The sequence below is a fragment of the Diachasmimorpha longicaudata genome, chromosome 7, assembly GCF_034640455.1.
Source record: "Diachasmimorpha longicaudata isolate KC_UGA_2023 chromosome 7, iyDiaLong2, whole genome shotgun sequence".
Lineage (NCBI taxonomy): Eukaryota > Metazoa > Arthropoda > Insecta > Hymenoptera > Braconidae > Diachasmimorpha > Diachasmimorpha longicaudata.
Genome location: NC_087231.1, coordinates 6,756,678 through 6,775,236, shown reverse-complemented (window position 1 = coordinate 6,775,236; position 18,559 = coordinate 6,756,678). Strand labels below are relative to the sequence as shown.

Genomic DNA, 18,559 nt, shown 5'->3' with positions numbered 1-18,559 from the left:
TTGGATAATTTGATTCGGATGATTTGATTATCTATTTTCAAATACACTGATCACAAAAGCCATTAATTGTTGGTTGACAGGTTTCATAAGTGCTAGTCAAACTCATGCCATGGTTGTTGATTTGACAGGAGAACAGATATTCAATAATGTTTCCTGGGTGAAACGGTGATGAGCTCGTCCGTTGAGTGAAAGGTATGAAGTGTCGATCTCTTACGGATGCTGCTGCAAGTATAATGTAAATGACGTGAGCTCTGTTGCTAAAGGTAGACGATTCATCCACTTTAACGCAATGTATTTTCGAAGAAGGTCATGAAATGGAGTAATAAATAATTATTGAAGAGTACTTGGTCCATATCATGATAATTATAAGTAGTGGAACTGCAGCTTCTCTCTCAGTTGTCATTTTTAAAGTAGTCACCAATTCGATAATGAATGATTCGATGAGAATCTAATGAATTAAACGGATTGAAGCGTTCGAGAAAGGTTCAAATATTCCATTAAATAGCGCCCTATCAGTATTTGTAACCCTCGCCACCCCCAGCAGGTGCTGGATAGGAGGCTGTTCCCTCGTATCGAATCATCGGTCGATATCCACCAGCATCAGCAATGTAATCGACAATTTGTGTTCTTCCATCTGGCAGCAAAACGTGATAAGAGCCTTTGGCCTCGTCATCCTTTCGCATTTCACGGTGGCCAAAGTCTAAACCCGCAGCTGCATCCTGCACTTCGTATGAGTACTCGTAATTCACTGGATCCTGAAATCAATTTGGGGAAAATTTTGTAAAAATTTTATTCGTTTTTTTATGATGAATCGTGTGTACTCAGAAATTTGGGAATATGAGATGTATGGTAAATACCCCAGCCCATTCATCTGGATGACCAGTACCACCCCCTCTTGTTCCTGAGGGCGGCAAATATGACGGTCCCTGTGGTACACTGCTGACTCGTGCAAGCACCATTGCTAAGAGGAACACCTGTAATTTATTGGATTTATTGATTGGGCAAATGTAGCGTAAAAAGAATTACTAGAGTACGCAGATTGGCTATTTGCAGATTATAGGAAATATCGGCATCAGTTAATGGGAACAGAATTCGCAAAGATTTCGGTAAATGTTTGATGAGCGTAAAAGCTGCAAGAGCAGATTTAAACCTAAGCCCTTGGTTAAATCCCATGAGCCGACTAGTACTGTCAAAACACTAATTGTAGAGGAAGATAATAATATTAAAAATCCATTTTCTGCGTGAAGCCCTAAAATAATTTTTCTCTCAGTAATATGAGAGGAATTGTCATGAATCTTTGTCAATTATTGGTGATACTAGACACTGATTACGATGACTCCGATGTTCAGGGATTGTTATCGCCTAATATTGGAAAGGAATTTTGAAAAAATAGTAACACTACTTCGACAATGACTGCCAATGCAAACGAAAGTTTGTGATAACCGGGAGTTTCTACTAAATGAGCCAAACTTCCCAAAAATTACCGATTGGTCCTGGTTAATGAGCGAGGCATTTTCAAAATTTGAAATCTTACGCCCCTGTGGATTTCTCGAAATTATTAACGTTAAAAATTTTACACTCACCTTCGAAATCATGAGGGATCTGGTACGGTCTTTCCAGTCTTCACAAAACTAAGATAAAAGGATAACTGCGCGCAAGACTTTATACCCGATGACGGGATTGCTCGTGCAATCCAATGAAAACTAAAATACTGTGATTTGCTGTCTTGCCTGTGTACATAATGCAAAAGTATAACCATTAATAAAAGGTAATAACAAAACCGCAGCATTTGTCAGCAGAGTTTTTCATTGTATTATACATGAAATTCCGTCGCTCAATTTACTGGGGCTTCAGCAAAAATTTTTATTCTATTTGAATAATTCAATAATTCACAACGAGTGGAATAAGTGATTAGGTAGATAGCAGCGGATAAATCCTCCCCATTAAATTAAAAATTACCATTAAACGATCCACAGTATTTAAAAAAATTAAGCTGTATTAAAATCAGTTTGCGATTTTATTCTACATTGCAATCTAGATCACCATGAATACATTCCACAGTAGTAATTAAATAATACACTTCAGTTTGATGGAATGTAATATATCGAGCGGAATGTTAAATTGTAATACTAAGCGATAGAGTGGACATAATGGACGATGTAGATGATTGCCGGGTACAATGAACTAGAATATGAATATAATATATATGTAGATGTCTACAGAGTCAATATTGCATGAATATGAATTGAATACCGGAAGAAACCATCCTGTGACATTACAGGGTTTCACTCTAGTGACAAGTCTCAATATTCAATTCTTGCATTGTATCGTTTTGCATAAATCAATTTGTTCGTATCGCAGGTCAATATCGAGCTGAAAATCTATCATGAATCGTTTATCATTCGTAGAGTATGATGTAAATTATAAGCATTGAATTATCCACAGGTTTAGTATTGATATCCACCATTAGCAGCCGCATCGCCACCACTTCCCGATGGATAGCCACCTTGATTACCACCCGATTGATTAGACGGATATCCTTGATTTCCACCGCCATTCTGTCCACCAAATCCACCGTTACCAGCGCCAGGCTGACCAGAGGGATACCCTGAAGAATATTTTTTATTATTATTACTGCAAAAATTCAATCATTTGAGAGACACTAATGTCAGTGCAATATACCACTGTCGCTGCCAAAACCTCCGTTATTTCCAGAACCGCCCGAGGGATAACCACCTCCACTACCACCAAAATTGCCTGCTCCTTGTCCTCCCGAATTACCAGGTCCACCAGATGGATAACCCGAATCGCCTCCGGGTCCACCCGAGCCGTAGCCACCAGCATTTGCCTCCCCCTCATATCTTATCTGCGGTTTGAACCCGTCTTGATCCGCCTCGTACTCAACAATCTGCTTCCTTCCATCAGGCAGGAGAACATTGAACATCCCCTGGGCTCGATCACCATCACGGCTCTCCGTCTGTCCGAAATCAAGTCCTGATTGACTATCCTTAACTTCGTAGTTGAATTCGTACTTGGCCGGTTCCTGGGACAAAGTTTTATTTTCGAACCAAGTGCTAACTTAGGATATTCCAAAGTCTTTAAATAATTTACTAATTAAGCCCAGGTGCCAATTACACAGAGAAATATCGACATAATGTTGGAAAATTATTTTTGTCAGTCGAATCTGTAACATTGTGATTCGTTTGGGCAGCAGAAATGTGAAAATAGTTCTCAGTGAGAATTTACTCACGTCACGTGGTCTATTATTATTTCTGTAATGTAGGGGCGACATGTCTATATATCTCGATTATTTTAATGAAAGTCATCGAAAAAATATGATATTTTTGGAAAAAACTGCTCTAGGTAGAGTGAAATGTGACAACAAACTGATTGAATATATATGCGATTTTCTCCACTTATTCCTTTTAGAATATATTGATTTTTCACTCTATGTACAATTGAAAATTTTTATGCATTCTTACGTTACTCTCCTCCCCGCCTGGTCCACCACTGCCGTAACCACTTGAGCCACCACTGGGACCCCCTGAGGCATATCCATCACCAGGAGCACCAGCGGCGGGAGGTGCGTAACTGTCTGACGGAGTACTACCCCCCGAACCTCCAGATCGTGAAGAGCCACCGAAACCACTGTTGCCACCTAATTGAATTGGATGCAATAGTCATCATTCACTTGCTCAATACTATTAATCCACAGGGTGCATGTGAATATTGCATCACATGACTAGGGGAGGAGGTTGTTCGTGACGCTTTGCGATAAAGGGAAGTGAGAGGGTTGTTGAGGTGATGATGTCACAGGATCTTTTTGCAATTTTCAATTTAGGAATTCATTTTATTTATTATAGGAAATTATTGCTGCGATAGCGATAATTTAATATAATAAATTATAAAATGTTCGCATACCATTGTTCCAACACAGAATGACATCGCCTGCAATGTGCAAAAAGCTTCCATGATGAACATTTTGGTATTTACAGGTTCGAGAAGTGTTAAAAGATTGTATAGACCACATCTGGCGAATATAAAATTTCCCAGATGTTGGGTTGAAATACTATTATATTCTCTAGCTGTGCATGACCCGTTTCCCCCTTCGTTGACCCGAAAATGCCAAGATGGTCATTACGATCTTGTTCCGGAATGACAATTACCTCCAAATCCATTACCTCCACCTCCTGGTGCTCCGTAACTACCCGAAGGTCTCCCACCGCCTCCGCCCCCGGCACCACCCTGTCCACCAAAGCCTCCCTGACCAGCAGGGCCGCTTGAATAACCTGCCTGTCCACCCTGACCCCCTTGCTGTCCGAATCCATTTTGACCCGCATTGGGTGCACCATAACTACCCGATGGTCGTCCCCCCTGTCCTCGGCCCCCTTGTCCACCTTGTTGACCAAATCCACCGCCTTGTCCACCCTGCTGCCCAAATCCTCCACCGCCCGCACCGGGAGGTCCATAATTATCTGAAGGCCTGGGTGGTGAGGTATTCTGTGGTCCGAAACCACCACCCTGTCCACCCTGTTGTCCAAATCCACCTCCATTTGCCCCAGGAGGTCCATAACTATCCGAAGGTCGTTGAGGTGAGGTATTTTGTTGTCCAAATCCTCCACTTTGTCCTCCTTGTTGGCCGAATCCACCGCCGCCTGACCCAGGAGCGCCGTAACTACTCGATGGTCTGCCCGACTGTCCGCCCTGTCCGCCTTGCTGACCGAATCCACTGCCGCCTGACCCAGGGGCACCGTAACTACTCGATGGTCTGCCTGACTGGCCGCCCTGTCCGCCTTGCTGACCGAATCCACTGCCGCCTGACCCAGGAGCGCCGTAACTACTAGATGGTCTGCCCGACTGTCCACCCTGTCCGCCTTGCTGGCCGAATCCACCGCCGCCTGACCCAGGTGCACCGTAACTACTGGACGGCCTGCCTCCCTGTCCTCCTGACCCTCCCTGCTGTCCAAATCCATTACCTCCACCCGCATTGGGTGCACCATAGCTGTTGGACGGTCGTCCACCCTGTCCATTTTGTCCCCCTTGACCAAATCCACCTCCCTGCCCTCCCTGTTGACCAAATCCACCGCCACCTGCACCGGGGGGACCGTAATTACCGGACGGTCTGCCACCTTGGCCTCCCTGCTGTCCAAACCCTTGTCCCTGTCCACCGAATCCTCCTCCACCCCCCGAGGGTGGCCCGTACTGACTCGATGGTCCACCACCACCACCTCCTCTACCACCACCACCACCACCACCTCCACCGCCACCGCCACCGGGTGGCAAATAGGAATTAACAGGTGGCTCCGGTCGCGCCAGAGCAACTGCTAAAATAGTGGCTACTAGTGTTAACTGAAAAATAAAATTGTTTAAAAATAATTAATCACCAGAACGAGAACAATTACCAAACGACGAATGAAAAATTCACCTTAAACATTTTGCTGGTGAATTGTACTATTATTCAATGAGAAAGGAAGAAGAATAACAAAGCTCCTTCCGATGTTGGCTCCCCGTAACGGGGACTATTATAAATCTCGTCAACTTCCTCTGTGTCAAATTCAATGCTCCAGCGCACTATACCGCGTACACAGTGAATAAAATTGCACCCACCACCTGTGAGCGGTGTCGTGGGAATGACAAACCCCGTTCCTTCTAATCCGCTTTATATATCCCCGAAGACGATCCAAGATTCTAAATCATGGATTTAGTACAACTGGGTGAGATTTAACCGGTGGTAAGATCGACGTGGTCGCGTTATGCCACTGGCGTTATCCCATCGGGTGACGGTCTAGCGGATCTTCCAACTAGACATTGGCATAAGATTGTGTAGGAGGTGTATGTAGAGGGGGAGGAGAATTCAGCCATTTCTGAAACATATTGCCGAACGAATCCTGGTGGCATCTTCGTAGATAACGAGTCACCACGTCTGGTGCTCCGATTTTACCTCCGGATACATTTCACACTCCAATACATGGGAATTGTTGCAAAACGCTTATAAGATCCGTACCGTTGAATTTATCGAGCCAGATGTTTTTATCTTGATTGAAAATTATTTCACCAGGCCGTCATCGCATATTTGGATATTCTCCTGTACTTGATCATTCCTCGTAATAAATGACGACAGCTAAATTGATAAATAGTGTGTTACACATTGTGCCATTAATGGATGTCACAAAACTCGATGAGCACTCCGGGGTAACTGAGTCCCGTCGTTTTTACATGTAAATTAGAACGTCCCTGAGTGGTTCTTTCGCTGGATGAAAGGATCATTTGTGGTACGCAACTATCGATGAACAATTTTTCACTCTTGAAGAGATTTCGCGATCGAGAAACGATGACAGGGGGATATGTCACTGTGAGAATGCTCGGAAGAATCATCATCCTCAGTGACAAGTATGCTCACACGCTTATCCACAGAAAGGAGCAAAAAAGGCTTATGCTCCTTTGGTTCTTCAATGTGTACGTTTTTAATGTGTTGAGAAGATCCTTTATGCAATCGTTAACTCGTGCAGATGTATCGCGTCAAACGTGGGACGCTCAAACGAGATGTTGTATACTGAGGGGTTATTGCATCATGGAGTTTATTGAAACTCCGCTTTCAATACGACACATATAGATGCTCTGAATTATTTCATGCTTTCAGTTTTTTTTTATTCACGAATTTAGTAATGTTTAAAATTATTTCGTAAACAATTATATTTAAATCGTACAAAAAGTCCTGTTCACCGCAGGATAGCAATCATCACGCATGAATTGTTCTGTGCAGTGCAGTATCAGGAACAAATTAAATTCGGTAAATTAATCAAGTCCATAGGAGTTCTTCGTTTATTCAATTTTGATGGTTCAGATGAGTTCATAGATTGCTAGCTGGTGGAAAAAAAATTAAAACAAAAATGGATGGGGATAAATTTTTTTCCCCCTGGAGTATATTGAATAGAAGGATTTCGTTTTGAATAGTCACTCCTAGTATTGATTCAACAAATTGTTGCATTCGTTCAGAATCGATTTGTCTGTTTCAATCAAATAGGCCGACAAAAATGGATTAGCAATGGTGAAGTTTTTTTTCTCCCCTTTGGCCCGATGCATTCGTTATTCCGCACCGAGTATATCATCCAATTGAATGGCTGACTCAATTAACACGCGTCGTTTCACCGCATGTTTAATTAAAATACTTCAAAATTATTAATGGCACTGTTGAATGAGGAAGTGAGAGAAATAATCATCACGAATGATGACTCGAGATGGTGGGATACATGTACATTAACTTCACACGACAAAACAGTGCGCTGACGTATACACCTACATATATGGAGTCATGGCAACGTAAGAATTTCGATATTTCACATTGGATGTTGGTCATGCGAGCTGTGAGATGCGCACCATTGGTACATTAGAAAAAGCGAAGTGGTGGGATGTCTTCAAGATGCACCACTATTCGCGGAGCGTATTTACGTTGTGCAATACCACCTCACCTGATCTAATTTAGCTTGGCAGGATCGATCTCTATGGCTTGTCGTATTCCAAATCTTACGAAAGTTGATGTTCTTTTTTCTCCCAACTTGATTCTCCCATCGGCTCATGGCTATATAAATACTTTGTTGTCTCGATGGACTGGCTGCACTTAGGTAGGTTGCACGATGAAGATCATATCCGTTAAAAGTTTTGGCCTGGAATGAAACTGGTTCTCTCGGCGTCAGAGAGTTGTTGTGCCGTATGGCAGAGGTTTGTTGAAAAATATTTTTCTAACCAGTGGTGGTAAAAAAAGAGACTAAGGGAGATAAGAATAGTGTAAGAGAGCGACGGGAAAAGAGGGAGAAAACTGCTGAGAGTTGGCTGGGTTTGAAAAAAAGGCTTTTCGCTTGACCGAAACTTTGAAATGAGCAAAGGGTTGGGCATCACTTTTGCGAATGTACCTTATGCTGTGGTCAGCTTATGTGGGAGTAGTTTAGTATCAGATGCCAGAGGGGTGGTGGGGGAGTATGTAGAGCTTTAAAAGGATGGGTGTGCTGCATAGCTCGAAGCTTTTCACGTTGGATTCTTTATTGCCTCGTCGCTTCCTACCAGATGGATTGCAAGTGAAGGATCTCTCTGTGTTAGTACAAGCAGGAAAAACTCTCCGAGTTAAACCGCTTCCTCCAATAGTTCATTCTTCCTTGCTAGCCACGTTTTCCCTTTGATGGACCTTCTCCACCATGAACATGGCTCGCTGCGGGGATATTGCCATCGAAACAGATATTTACGAAGGTTGGACTTCAAACTGCACGCGTTGAATTTCAATACCTTCGATTCTATCGATCTATCTACACATCTCATATGTGGCTGGCTATATTTGTTATTTATCTTTTTTTTTTCATTCGTCATTCGCGATGCTCCAATAAATCTTCACTGTGTATTTTTAACGAAAATAGCTAGTTGACTTTATCGACAAATTCAAGATATATTGGCACAATGTTAGTGTGGATGTTGGAGAATAACGTTCGCATGTGTGTGGATAGCTGGGGCGTGAAAACGCCAAGAGGGAAACTGTTATATGCGGAGGTAACTTTACTTCTGATTCATATCGAACGTCGTGCATATCGGAAAGTTGCACATACGCGTCAAAAGTTAAAGTTTGTCGGAATTTCAATATTCTCCCGGGAGGGGTCTTTGGATATGTTGGTGGTGGGATTTTCCATGGTGGTGGGGTTTTAAGAGAGGCAATTCTCCCTATCGGCGATACCTATGTTACTCCCTGTTACCTATGCCAGAGCCTTTCAGTTTCCTATTGTGGCCGCTTTTACTTGAGGGGAAAATAGTGAGTAGCTTCGTTTGAGGTGCATTGTCGGGGGAACTGTCGAATGAAGAATATATCGCACATAGTTACCACAGAAGTGTCTATTCTCGGCGAAGCCAATCCTATTTGCAGTTGTAAAACCACTTTCATTTGGTCGGAAATACACATCTGCACACCATATAACCACGCAGTCTATCTGAGCGGAAGTGAAAGAAGCCCCTGAAAGTGCTAGCAGAGTCATACACCTCGGTCATTGGTGATTTATGACTCGCGGCTTCCTATATATATTTTTCCCCGCTCGAGCTTTTAGACGAGACACAGGGGGGGAGGAGGAGAGGTGAGGAGAGAGGAATTCCCGACAGTCTTTTTTCTTTTGTTCATTTTTCCACTGTTTTTTCACCAGAAAGTTTCTATGACAATTTTTTGTTCTCAATTTTTTTTCATCTCTCTCCGCACAGAAGACAATTTCTTTCCGGCGGATAGTATAACTGGAAGAGAACGCAGAGTATGATGTATGAATCGCCTCGTGTATGTCTGGAACGTTGTAAAATATGTCACTGGTGTAAACAACAAAAGAAATTTTCGATGTGATAAAGTTTATGGGTGTCATACATTGTCGTTATCATCAGCCCGAATGGATTTTCGTACTGATAAATTACAATCAATTCATCATAAATTGATTAGTTACTGTTGACAATTCATAACTGATCGATCGGTGTTAACAATCTGTTTTTCTATTTATTTCATCACCCGTTTTTTCACATCCACGGATATCCATTGTATGAAACAAATTTATGATCTCATCAATCTTGATTTAATGAAGCACGAAGTGAGCCCCTTGTCGACAATGAAAATTTCTATTGGGAAATGTAACAACAGTATTTTTCCATTGAACACAGATGGCCAAGCGGACATTTTAATTCAACGTGATAATCACTTTTCCCGGTTGGCGAAAATTTCAGTCGCAATTAAACAATCTTTTGACGCCAATAAGACGTTGTAGAGTTTGACGAATTCATTCAACCTCTCAAGGATCATCAATGTTAGTGATGGCAGATCGAGTAAGTGTGGAGAAACAAAGACTGGGAAAAAAAAATTAAGGGAGATTGTCTGTCGGGGCTTTTGGGGGGAGAATTCGTCGTTTTCCCTGCAAAGTGAAATTATTCAAGCGCTCTGCATTCTGAACCCAACGAGGGAACAAAGGAAGAGGCAAAGTAGTAATTTCAATGTGGACGGCTCCAACACGAGTCTCCGACGCAAAGTTTTCTCACTAAACTTACCGCTTGCTTCAGCATCACCATGAATGAAAAAGACGAGTCAGGACAGAGTTGAAGTCTTGTCGTATATTGGAGGTAGTTTTGGTGGCCAAACCACACTCGTTTGGACCCCCCACATTCACCCCAGCGCATTTCCAGCGAGTCTGGTAAACTTGTCGTATCGAGAAAATATTCAAAATACGATGTTTTTACGGTACATACATTGCACTGTACATAGGTATAACGCAAATAGGAGCTGCACCTTGGGTGAAAATGTGGAGGGAGTTTCTGGGCTAGATTCCCGCTACTTCACATCGTTATATCCCAAATAACTTGCATAAAGCTCGTTATGCAATGTTACCTGTGCTTTAACAGTGACTCTCAATTACATCAGTACAATGCACTCTTTTTTCTGCTTTTTTTTCTAATTACTTTTATTTTTTTTCAGCTTTTACGGAGGCAACTTCGCTTTTTGTGAGAATCACTCTAATTTGGAGAGTCGACATTCTGGAGTTTTAGTGGTAATTGCCGGGTCTCAGTGGGTTTATTATTAAAAGAGGAGAGTCACGAAGTTGTTGGTCCATTTGGGAGATCGTTTCCAGTCAGTTTCCAGTTTATGAGAGATGTTAGAGTTGAATAACAGTATTGCGAGCGGATTTAAATTTATCTCGGGAATAGGAAAGGTGGCAAGTAATTGATGAACCTCAATCCAGAGATATCTGAGTTGAATAAATGTTATTGACTTTGAAGAAACGGCTTTATACCCATCGCTTCATTTTCTGGGATCCAAAGTAATAAATTCACATGTAATATAACTTCCCTTGGAATAGATGAATTATATATAGTGTTGAACAAAAAATTTAATTGTACGGATCGCCCAGTAATTCTCTCAATGGCTTTTTGGGGAGAAAAAAATTATCTCTCTCTCGACGAGTATTATTCTCCCCCTTTTCGTTACACGGGCTATTTAGATAAACATTGCATAGATTGCCCAAACGCAAAAGCTTCCCACCTATCCAATTTATGGTCCCTGCCATGAAACAAGATCAACTTACGTGGAAGAACGCCCTCGACGATTCCCGTACAAAACTCGTTACACATCTATAAATGAATTATCCCCGAAAAATGGTGTTTGATGTTTTTTGATTACGTATCTTCGGAAATTAAATAAAATTGTTGACAGTCTCCACTGGGCAATTGAATTACCATAGGCAAGCCCTCCATTTCCAATTTCCTCCCCCATGTATTGGGGTTCAACCCAATGCCTAATTGACAAATTGTTTCACGAGCTACGATCGAACGTAAATTATTGCTCACCCGTGGTTCCCCGAACAGCATTTTATTCAAGTATTTCCACTTTATTTCTGCCATATATATATACATTTTTTTTTTTCTACTAGCATTGCTTTTTGCTTTGAGAGAAAATGGCGAGGGGAAAAAAATTCAAGAGTGGAAAATTGTTTGAGCACAGAACTGAGCGAAAAATACGACACTCTGGAAAACGCAAAGGGACGAGAACTGAAACTTGAGAGAATGGGAGAGGTGATGGCTGAGAGATGACAAAAAGACGAATAAGTTTTCTGTTTAGTGCACGTGGAGACATTTTATCCTATCTGGAGTGGTAGTGTAGCCTCTTCGGTTTCTCCGGGTGGAACTTTTCTGTCGGTATTTGGAAATAATGGAAGGGAGAGGCTCCCGTTTCGTCTGTCTCTGTACCGAAGTAAAAATTGATTTTCATTGTTTACCAATAGTTTTTAGTTTCCAGGTATAGACGAGGGAGTTTTTATTCTAAATTTTTTTCTCCTTCACTGGTGGGTTATATCTCGGCCGAGGTGTTCGGGCGCTTCGTACTGATACAATTGTCGCTTCCGTCTATTCTCAACGCGCAGAGCGATTCAATTCAATCGTTCTTTCAGATTACAAATTGGTGGTAGCGATAGAGGGAATGCCGAGGTTGCGAGTTGTCCGTGGTAGGTGGGTGATGGAGAGAATGGAGGGAAAATAGAAGAGGAGAGAGAGATGGTGAGTGAGAGGACAACGGTGATGTGGAGGAGGGGTGAATGAAGAAAGGAAAATGTATAAAAGACCCGGGTTAGCTTGTTCTTTTCGCTGCTATCAAACGTGCGCTGTCGGGTGAACATGAATACTCGTCTATATCGTTTCATCGGCTTAACAGTGTAACGGAAATTTTACCTTCACTCCTCGTACTTGTCTTTGTCGGCATTGAATTCCAAAGGGAGAGAGATCAGGAAGACGGAAGCATGGATATTGAATGACTTCAAATGCATGATATCCAGGAGGGGGGGGGGTATATGCTGAAAGTAATCAAACGCTGTTAAATAACGATTTCTGTAAATTGATTCAACAAACTTTACTGATGTGTAAATGATTGCACGTGAATTTTAATTTACATCATGTTTTTAATTTAAATAAAATTGCTATAAAATTGTGGTTTATTGTCCATTAAATTCCATTAAGGCATGCTCGAGTAGAAATAATTAAATAACCTAAAAATTAAAAAAAAAATATGTGTACATGTATGTAGACATCGCTTTTGTTCAATGGACAATGGGGGCTGGGGAGGGGAATTGGGGGTGGGGTGTGGCGATAAATTCAAAATGCACACGTATGTGTAGAACCATTGATGAGAATGGAATGATGGAATGAAAACCTTTGTAATGAACGAGGATTCAATCTTCCCACGGAGCAGTGAAAGTGAAGTACCACTGGCAGATTAGTTCACGTGTCCGCCAAACACTATGGCCTATCGTTCTTTCTCTATTCATTGTCGTCTCTTTCTGCACAATGATTCTCGGTCACTTTGAGGTTTTGTCTTTTATTTGCGGGTTAACATCTTTACCCCGTGCACCCTCACCAACAGTTGCGACAACACACGGCCAATACTGCTCAAGGTAGCTCATTGTTTCCGATGAGGGGGAGGGATAGAATCGGTTTGCAGGTACAGAATGCGATAACTGTTGCCTACTTGTTGTTTTGTTGTTCACCCAAAGGTCGATCTTGAGGTTGGCCAACTCTGTCGGGAGTGTGCAGCTGATGGGCGGTAAAGGAGGATTTTTTTTTCTCATTATTAAAATGTACTTAAGATATAATTCTCAGGACGTTAACAAATTGAAGTATGCGTTCAGACGTGATTTTATAGGTCATCGTAATATCGACGTCAATTTATTTTGAAGAGCGAAAAAGGGCGATATAAATCGTTCCCACAATATTTCTCATAAAATCGCACAACGTGTAATCATGATCTCATAATTTTAACCTCTTGTAGAATAAAATTAAAAGAAAAAAAGTCGATGAAGAATAAGACAAATATGAGAATCGTGACTCGGATTAATCACAACAAATTTGTTTCAGCGACACAATTTATAACATTTTTTTTTTCCTGTTCATTACGCTCTTACAAATTGAAGTTTGAAATCATCGTGTCACAGCTACTATTGCATTAGATTTCACGTCACGTTGTCCTGGGCAATTACCGATTACAATTGGCATTTAAAGCATTTCGAATATATATTGTTTGGATGAGTTGACACGAAATCGTCGACATTTCATAAATCAGCCACGATGCTAACCCCAATTTTATCCACACTTATTCGGTCCTTTTGCTGTGTAACTCCTCCATGAATTAGTAATGAGGTCGAGTTTCAGAAGTTCACGCGATGTGCTCAATAAATATTTCCATTCTTCTCTCATCTGGCCCCCATCGATATTTCTATTCACGAGTTTAATTTTAAATACACCCGGATGTTTTTATGAAAATTGATTGGTCGTATTACTATTCGTGAATAAGAAAAAAAAATAATGATTGAAAATCGGAGAAAAGAAAAATTCATACCGCCTTAAAACAGGGGGGGAGGGAGGGAACAGGGGAGAAAAGGATTGGAACGGGGACAATTGAATTGGTACGATAGAGTTTAATAGCCCCTATTGAAGTTGCCCGATGGCCGTTGAAGATCCAGACGTGGGGTACCCTCGTAAGTAACCTGGGCGCTAAATCCATGCTTCCAATCTGCCGTATAACGAACAATTTGCGTGCGTCCGTCCGGAAGTTGAACTCGGTATTCTCCTCTCGTCACATCCCCATCGCTAATCGCATTATGCGAGTAGTCGTTACCAAAGGCATCCTCTTTCACGGCGTAATTGAAATCAAATGGCATGCCAGGCTCATGATGATGATCATGCTATCAACAATAAAAAAAAATACCATTAAAAATTTTAAATAAATATTTTCATGCTAATGACAATTCACCTTGCGCCAGTCTTAAAATCCCATTATTATTCCCATAATTATGCATGTAATTATATGCAATAAAGAAATGAATGGAAAGAAAAATATTTATATAAAAAAACATTTCTGACGCCCGTGTGACTGTAAAAAAAACAATCGTTGTGTGGGCCCCTAACAATTCATCGCCTGGGAAATAGCCATTGTACATTATTTTTAATACTTTTTCCTTCCCTCCTCCACCAGTTGGCATAGTTTTCATTCGCATTTCTACGTCATGCGAGATATGAAGAAGGAAAATTAATAAACCAAAATGTGTACGAAAAAATAAGGAAAAAATGATAATTTTCATCTTATTACTTCAGTACACCGGAACTCAACTCTGGATGTCGCATCGCACCCAGTAGCTGTTATTGTACGCACACGAGAGGCACTCATGTACAATGTAGAAACGGCGTTGGGACTTCAACGGTGAGAGCGAGTATTATCTTGGTATCATGGTATTAAAGCGCAAAACGACTGGCGCAGTCTGCCACTCGAGATTGTCAAATGAAATTAACTCCCACCTTGGCCATAGTAATACCATCACACGACTCTAGGCACATAACCCCGGGATTTTCTATTCTCCACGAAGACAGCGAACAAAGTTACCTACGTGTTTAGTTGCACACAAGTTACACACACAGTGTTATGTGTATGTGTTTGTACAGGATTGCCTGTCTGGCCTCCAACTATACTAAATTTATCTCACTATGGAAACAAGGGTAGCAGTACACCACATTTGACTGTTGTGTAAAGATCATTTGTGTAGGAAATTTACTTACTCCAGGTGACACAGTGTGGCCATTATTGCCGGACGGTTGGCCAGGATAATCCGGAAAACCTGGTGTTGGCCGAATACCTGGTCCTGGATATCCCGTGGGTCGTTGCGATGGCGTTGGAAAAACTGGTGTTGGACGTGTACCGGGACTTGGATAGCCTGGTCTACCTGTTGGTGGAGTTGGCCGGGCTGGACCCGTTGGGAAAGTTGGCGGTGGTCTTGATGGACCGGTGGGAAATGTACCTCTTGATGGGGGAAATGATGGCGTTGGTCGCGGTGAAAATGGTACTGATGGGGTGTTGTAGTCGTAACCCTTCGTTGGATCGGGTGGTAAATAAGTGTTGCGACGAGTGCCCGGTGGTAAATCACTGAGTACACTGCCCACTGTCACGCAGAGGAGATACAACTGAGGGGGAATTCATTATTATGAGTTCTTAATGCAATTGAAGTTTCATTTTTGTTTTTTAATTAGGATAATAGTAGGAGGGTTATCGTGGATACGATAATATGGATAATGAATTCAGAAAACAATACGTGGCAACACGTCAAAGGGGTGGGAAATGCTCGTTCACGAGTTTGGAAATATTCCTTTCGTGCAGGATATTTTATTGGTTCAAAGGGCAGCTGCAACTTTATGAATTTTCTGTTTAGTTGAACCCATCAATACCGGTTTAATCAATATTGGCAGCTAATTGAGGAAAATTTGAAAATTCAGCGAAACTGTCGCCCGGTAAATAATTACAGAAAGTGGAGCAGAAATTTCAATCACTATTAATTTTAGTGACAGTGTATGTCATCAACTTCTAACAGAAATAGGTTCATGCATAAACAACCTCCGCTTCCTCATTTCTCTGAATTCATTATTTCCTTACTGCTCGTCATACCCTATATTAAAATGAACATTGAATAAATTATAGGGAGTGCGTATACTTGTTTTATCTTCCAAAACCCACCAAATAAAAAACCATTACTGATTTCAGAACCACCACAGAAAGTTCAGTGAAAAAAAGCTCAATTAGAATAGCATGCAGTTGATTTATCGAAGTGCTCGGAGCGCACAAGATATATTATGCACCCTCCCGAGACATGAAAGATTCATTAGGAGAGATTAAATGATCGTGTCTACGGAATCGCTTATTTCGAATGAAAATCGATTAGCACGAGAAGAATTCACATTTATCTCATCAACTGTTCGTCGAACTACCTAATTTATATTTGATGGGATCAAGACACTGTATGTCTACCACATATTTATTACGAAACACAAAAAGTTAATGCATCAGAGAAAGAGATATGCAGCCAGATGTCATGTTAAATGAGTTTTATTACTATTCGTCTGTTATTTCCCCCTTTTTTTTCGTACTCACGAACGGGAGAGTGTCTTTACGTTCGAAGTGGGAATGGCTCGTTAGGAAAAGGTACTCACTATGAACATGAAAGAATACGTGGCGCGTGTAAATGACAACGTTGTTGTTTGTAATTGGGTCGAGGGCTTGGAGGGCCCTTTTACACGCCCCATCAAACAAGATTCTCCGCGGACCAATTGGTTTCAACGATGAAATTGTAAAACTATCTGTTTATTTTTTTCCATTTTCCGTATTATTATTATTTTTTCATATTTCTGGGATGTTTGCTGATGGAATACTTTACAGTCGGTTGAACGAATGAACTGGGTAATGGCACGGTCACTGCGTAACATCAGCCTCGATTTTTTTATGTTTCACTTTTTATCTGTATTTTTTCCCCTCTGCCTTACCCTCTTTTCACAACATACTTTCATCAAATCCTCTGACAGTTGATATTTTCCGCTTTTTTTCAGCAATATTTTTCCCTCTCTATATAGTCCTTTGTACGGTATGCAGTTTATGGTTGACATGCGTATATTTTCATTTGCCTATCTGATGGCTTATTCATTCGGCGTGTAGAACGTTTATCTGCGAGTGGCCGATGAATTATTTGTCTCGTAAAACTGGCTCGCAACAATAAGCACGTCCATCTTTGCCTTACCAATGACTAATGGGTGTCGTAAAATGATTTTTTCCTTTGGTTGGGTTGCGAGCTGTACAGCAACTGTGGAGATGCTGTAATTGATATATCGCAATAATTCAATTGTGGGTGGAAAGTTTTTGATAATTGACTATCTCTCGAGATGAGATCATGATTATTATACCATCACGAGACTTCAGCCCGGATGCTGATTGCTCAAGTAAAGTTAATAATGAAAATTAGCCGTCTCTGGATCCCGAGAGATGCATTTTTTAATTCAATGAATATTTGTTGTATGTTACAAATTAATGGAGTGCATCAGTCCTGAAGGTGAAGAGTTCATCATAATCATAGTGAGCTTAATTCATTTAATCTCATAGGTTATCGTACCTCACTAATTTAGTAGAATTGTAATATTTGAAGATGGATTTGAATCATCTGAGAATAACTGACCTAGAAAATGACTTCCTGGCAAATATAATTCACCATTTTACCAGTATTTTCGGCACAACTCCATTAGAGAATGCAAATACTCTTAATGAACTATTAATTAGCTCATACATCACTAATGCAGTAAATGTGCCTCGGTATATCAATGTCGTGCGTATTTTCACCAGAACTCGAATGAGCAATGCAAACACTATTAAAAGGCGGATACACCACTCAACTTCTCAATGCAGAAGTAATCAACAACAAAAGAAATTTTTCCCATTGAGAATATTTTCCTCATAATCGCCGCGAAAAAGATGAACATTCCACAATGGCCGAAGAATTCTCCCTTTCCACTCGATCCAATAATAGCGAGTAATTTCAATAATTAATTGGACGAATAACTTCATTGGCCAACTTTTTCCATTTCCGTCATTGCTTGTGAGAGCGCATTGTGTCAGACCATTATGAATTCCTCTTCAATGTAAGCAAGAGCCACTCGATAGCCATAGTACCCCGAGTAATTTGCTCGGCGTGTCGTTTGCCGTTGAAATAACTCTTCTCTGCTTCTATAAATATTATCATTTTATTACCGACTGCCAGCATGACTGTGCCCCACCCCCATTAGCTGTCAGGAAAAAACCGTAGGAGAAATGAGTCAAGCGGGGGAAAAAAAATGTTAAAGGCATTTTCATTACATCGCAGTGGCGGCAGCAAAGAAAGAGCCGGAGAAGAGATAAACTAATATCGTAATAACAGATACTAATCGCGTCCAGTATTATAATTTACAACTGATATTGCAACTCACTAATGTATCGTTGAATTTTGAAATCTCAATTATCCTAATTATATCGAGCGTTGTGTGACGTTAATATTCACGAAGTTGTATGAAAACTCGTTGAGTGATAATATGACAAGGTAACAAGTATCCATACCATCAAAGGTTATCAACTGCATGTATAATACTCCCCATAATTCATAGTCTCTCCCATCAATTAATTAACTTCACTCTTGTATGTCTCTACTCATTGCCTTTACAAACTACAACTCTCCAA

At 41.0% G+C, this 18,559-nt stretch overlaps 3 protein-coding genes across 5 annotated transcripts in view; 1 reads left to right on the top strand and 2 right to left on the bottom strand.

The window, feature by feature from the left end:
- The window catches only part of LOC135164633 (ciliogenesis and planar polarity effector 2-like), a 49,532-nt gene extending 38,358 nt beyond the window's left edge, over window positions 1-11,174 (top strand). Inside the window, exon 4 of one of the 2 annotated variants that reach the window (XM_064125169.1) lies at window positions 10,475-11,174. In XM_064125169.1, coding sequence (XP_063981239.1) covers window positions 10,475-10,504 — 30 coding nt within the window. In that variant the 3' untranslated portion in view covers window positions 10,505-11,174. The remainder of the gene's footprint in view (window positions 1-10,474) is intronic. The other variant, XM_064125168.1, reaches the window with a different exon arrangement.
- On the bottom strand, window positions 6-1,740 carry LOC135164635 (pro-resilin-like). Its single transcript, XM_064125171.1, has 3 exons — window positions 1,584-1,740; window positions 858-974; window positions 6-755 (listed from the first exon to the last, which is right to left on the bottom strand). The coding sequence occupies exons 1-3, from the start codon at window positions 1,593-1,595 to the stop codon at window positions 513-515; spliced, it is 372 nt and encodes a 123-aa protein (XP_063981241.1). The 5' UTR covers window positions 1,596-1,740; the 3' UTR covers window positions 6-512.
- LOC135164625 (pro-resilin) lies at window positions 1,999-5,642 on the bottom strand. Of its 2 annotated transcripts, none has more exons than XM_064125153.1 (5): window positions 5,426-5,642; window positions 4,167-5,349; window positions 3,483-3,658; window positions 2,683-2,977; window positions 1,999-2,608 (listed from the first exon to the last, which is right to left on the bottom strand). In XM_064125153.1, exons 1-5 carry the CDS (start codon window positions 5,432-5,434, stop codon window positions 2,448-2,450), a joined length of 1,824 nt encoding a protein of 607 aa, XP_063981223.1. In that variant the 5' UTR covers window positions 5,435-5,642; the 3' UTR covers window positions 1,999-2,447. The 2 variants fall into 2 exon arrangements, with proteins under 2 accessions (XP_063981223.1, XP_063981222.1); XM_064125152.1 differs by having other exon boundaries at window positions 2,683-3,043; window positions 5,426-5,640.
- Window positions 11,175-18,559: the final 7,385 nt, after the last annotated feature.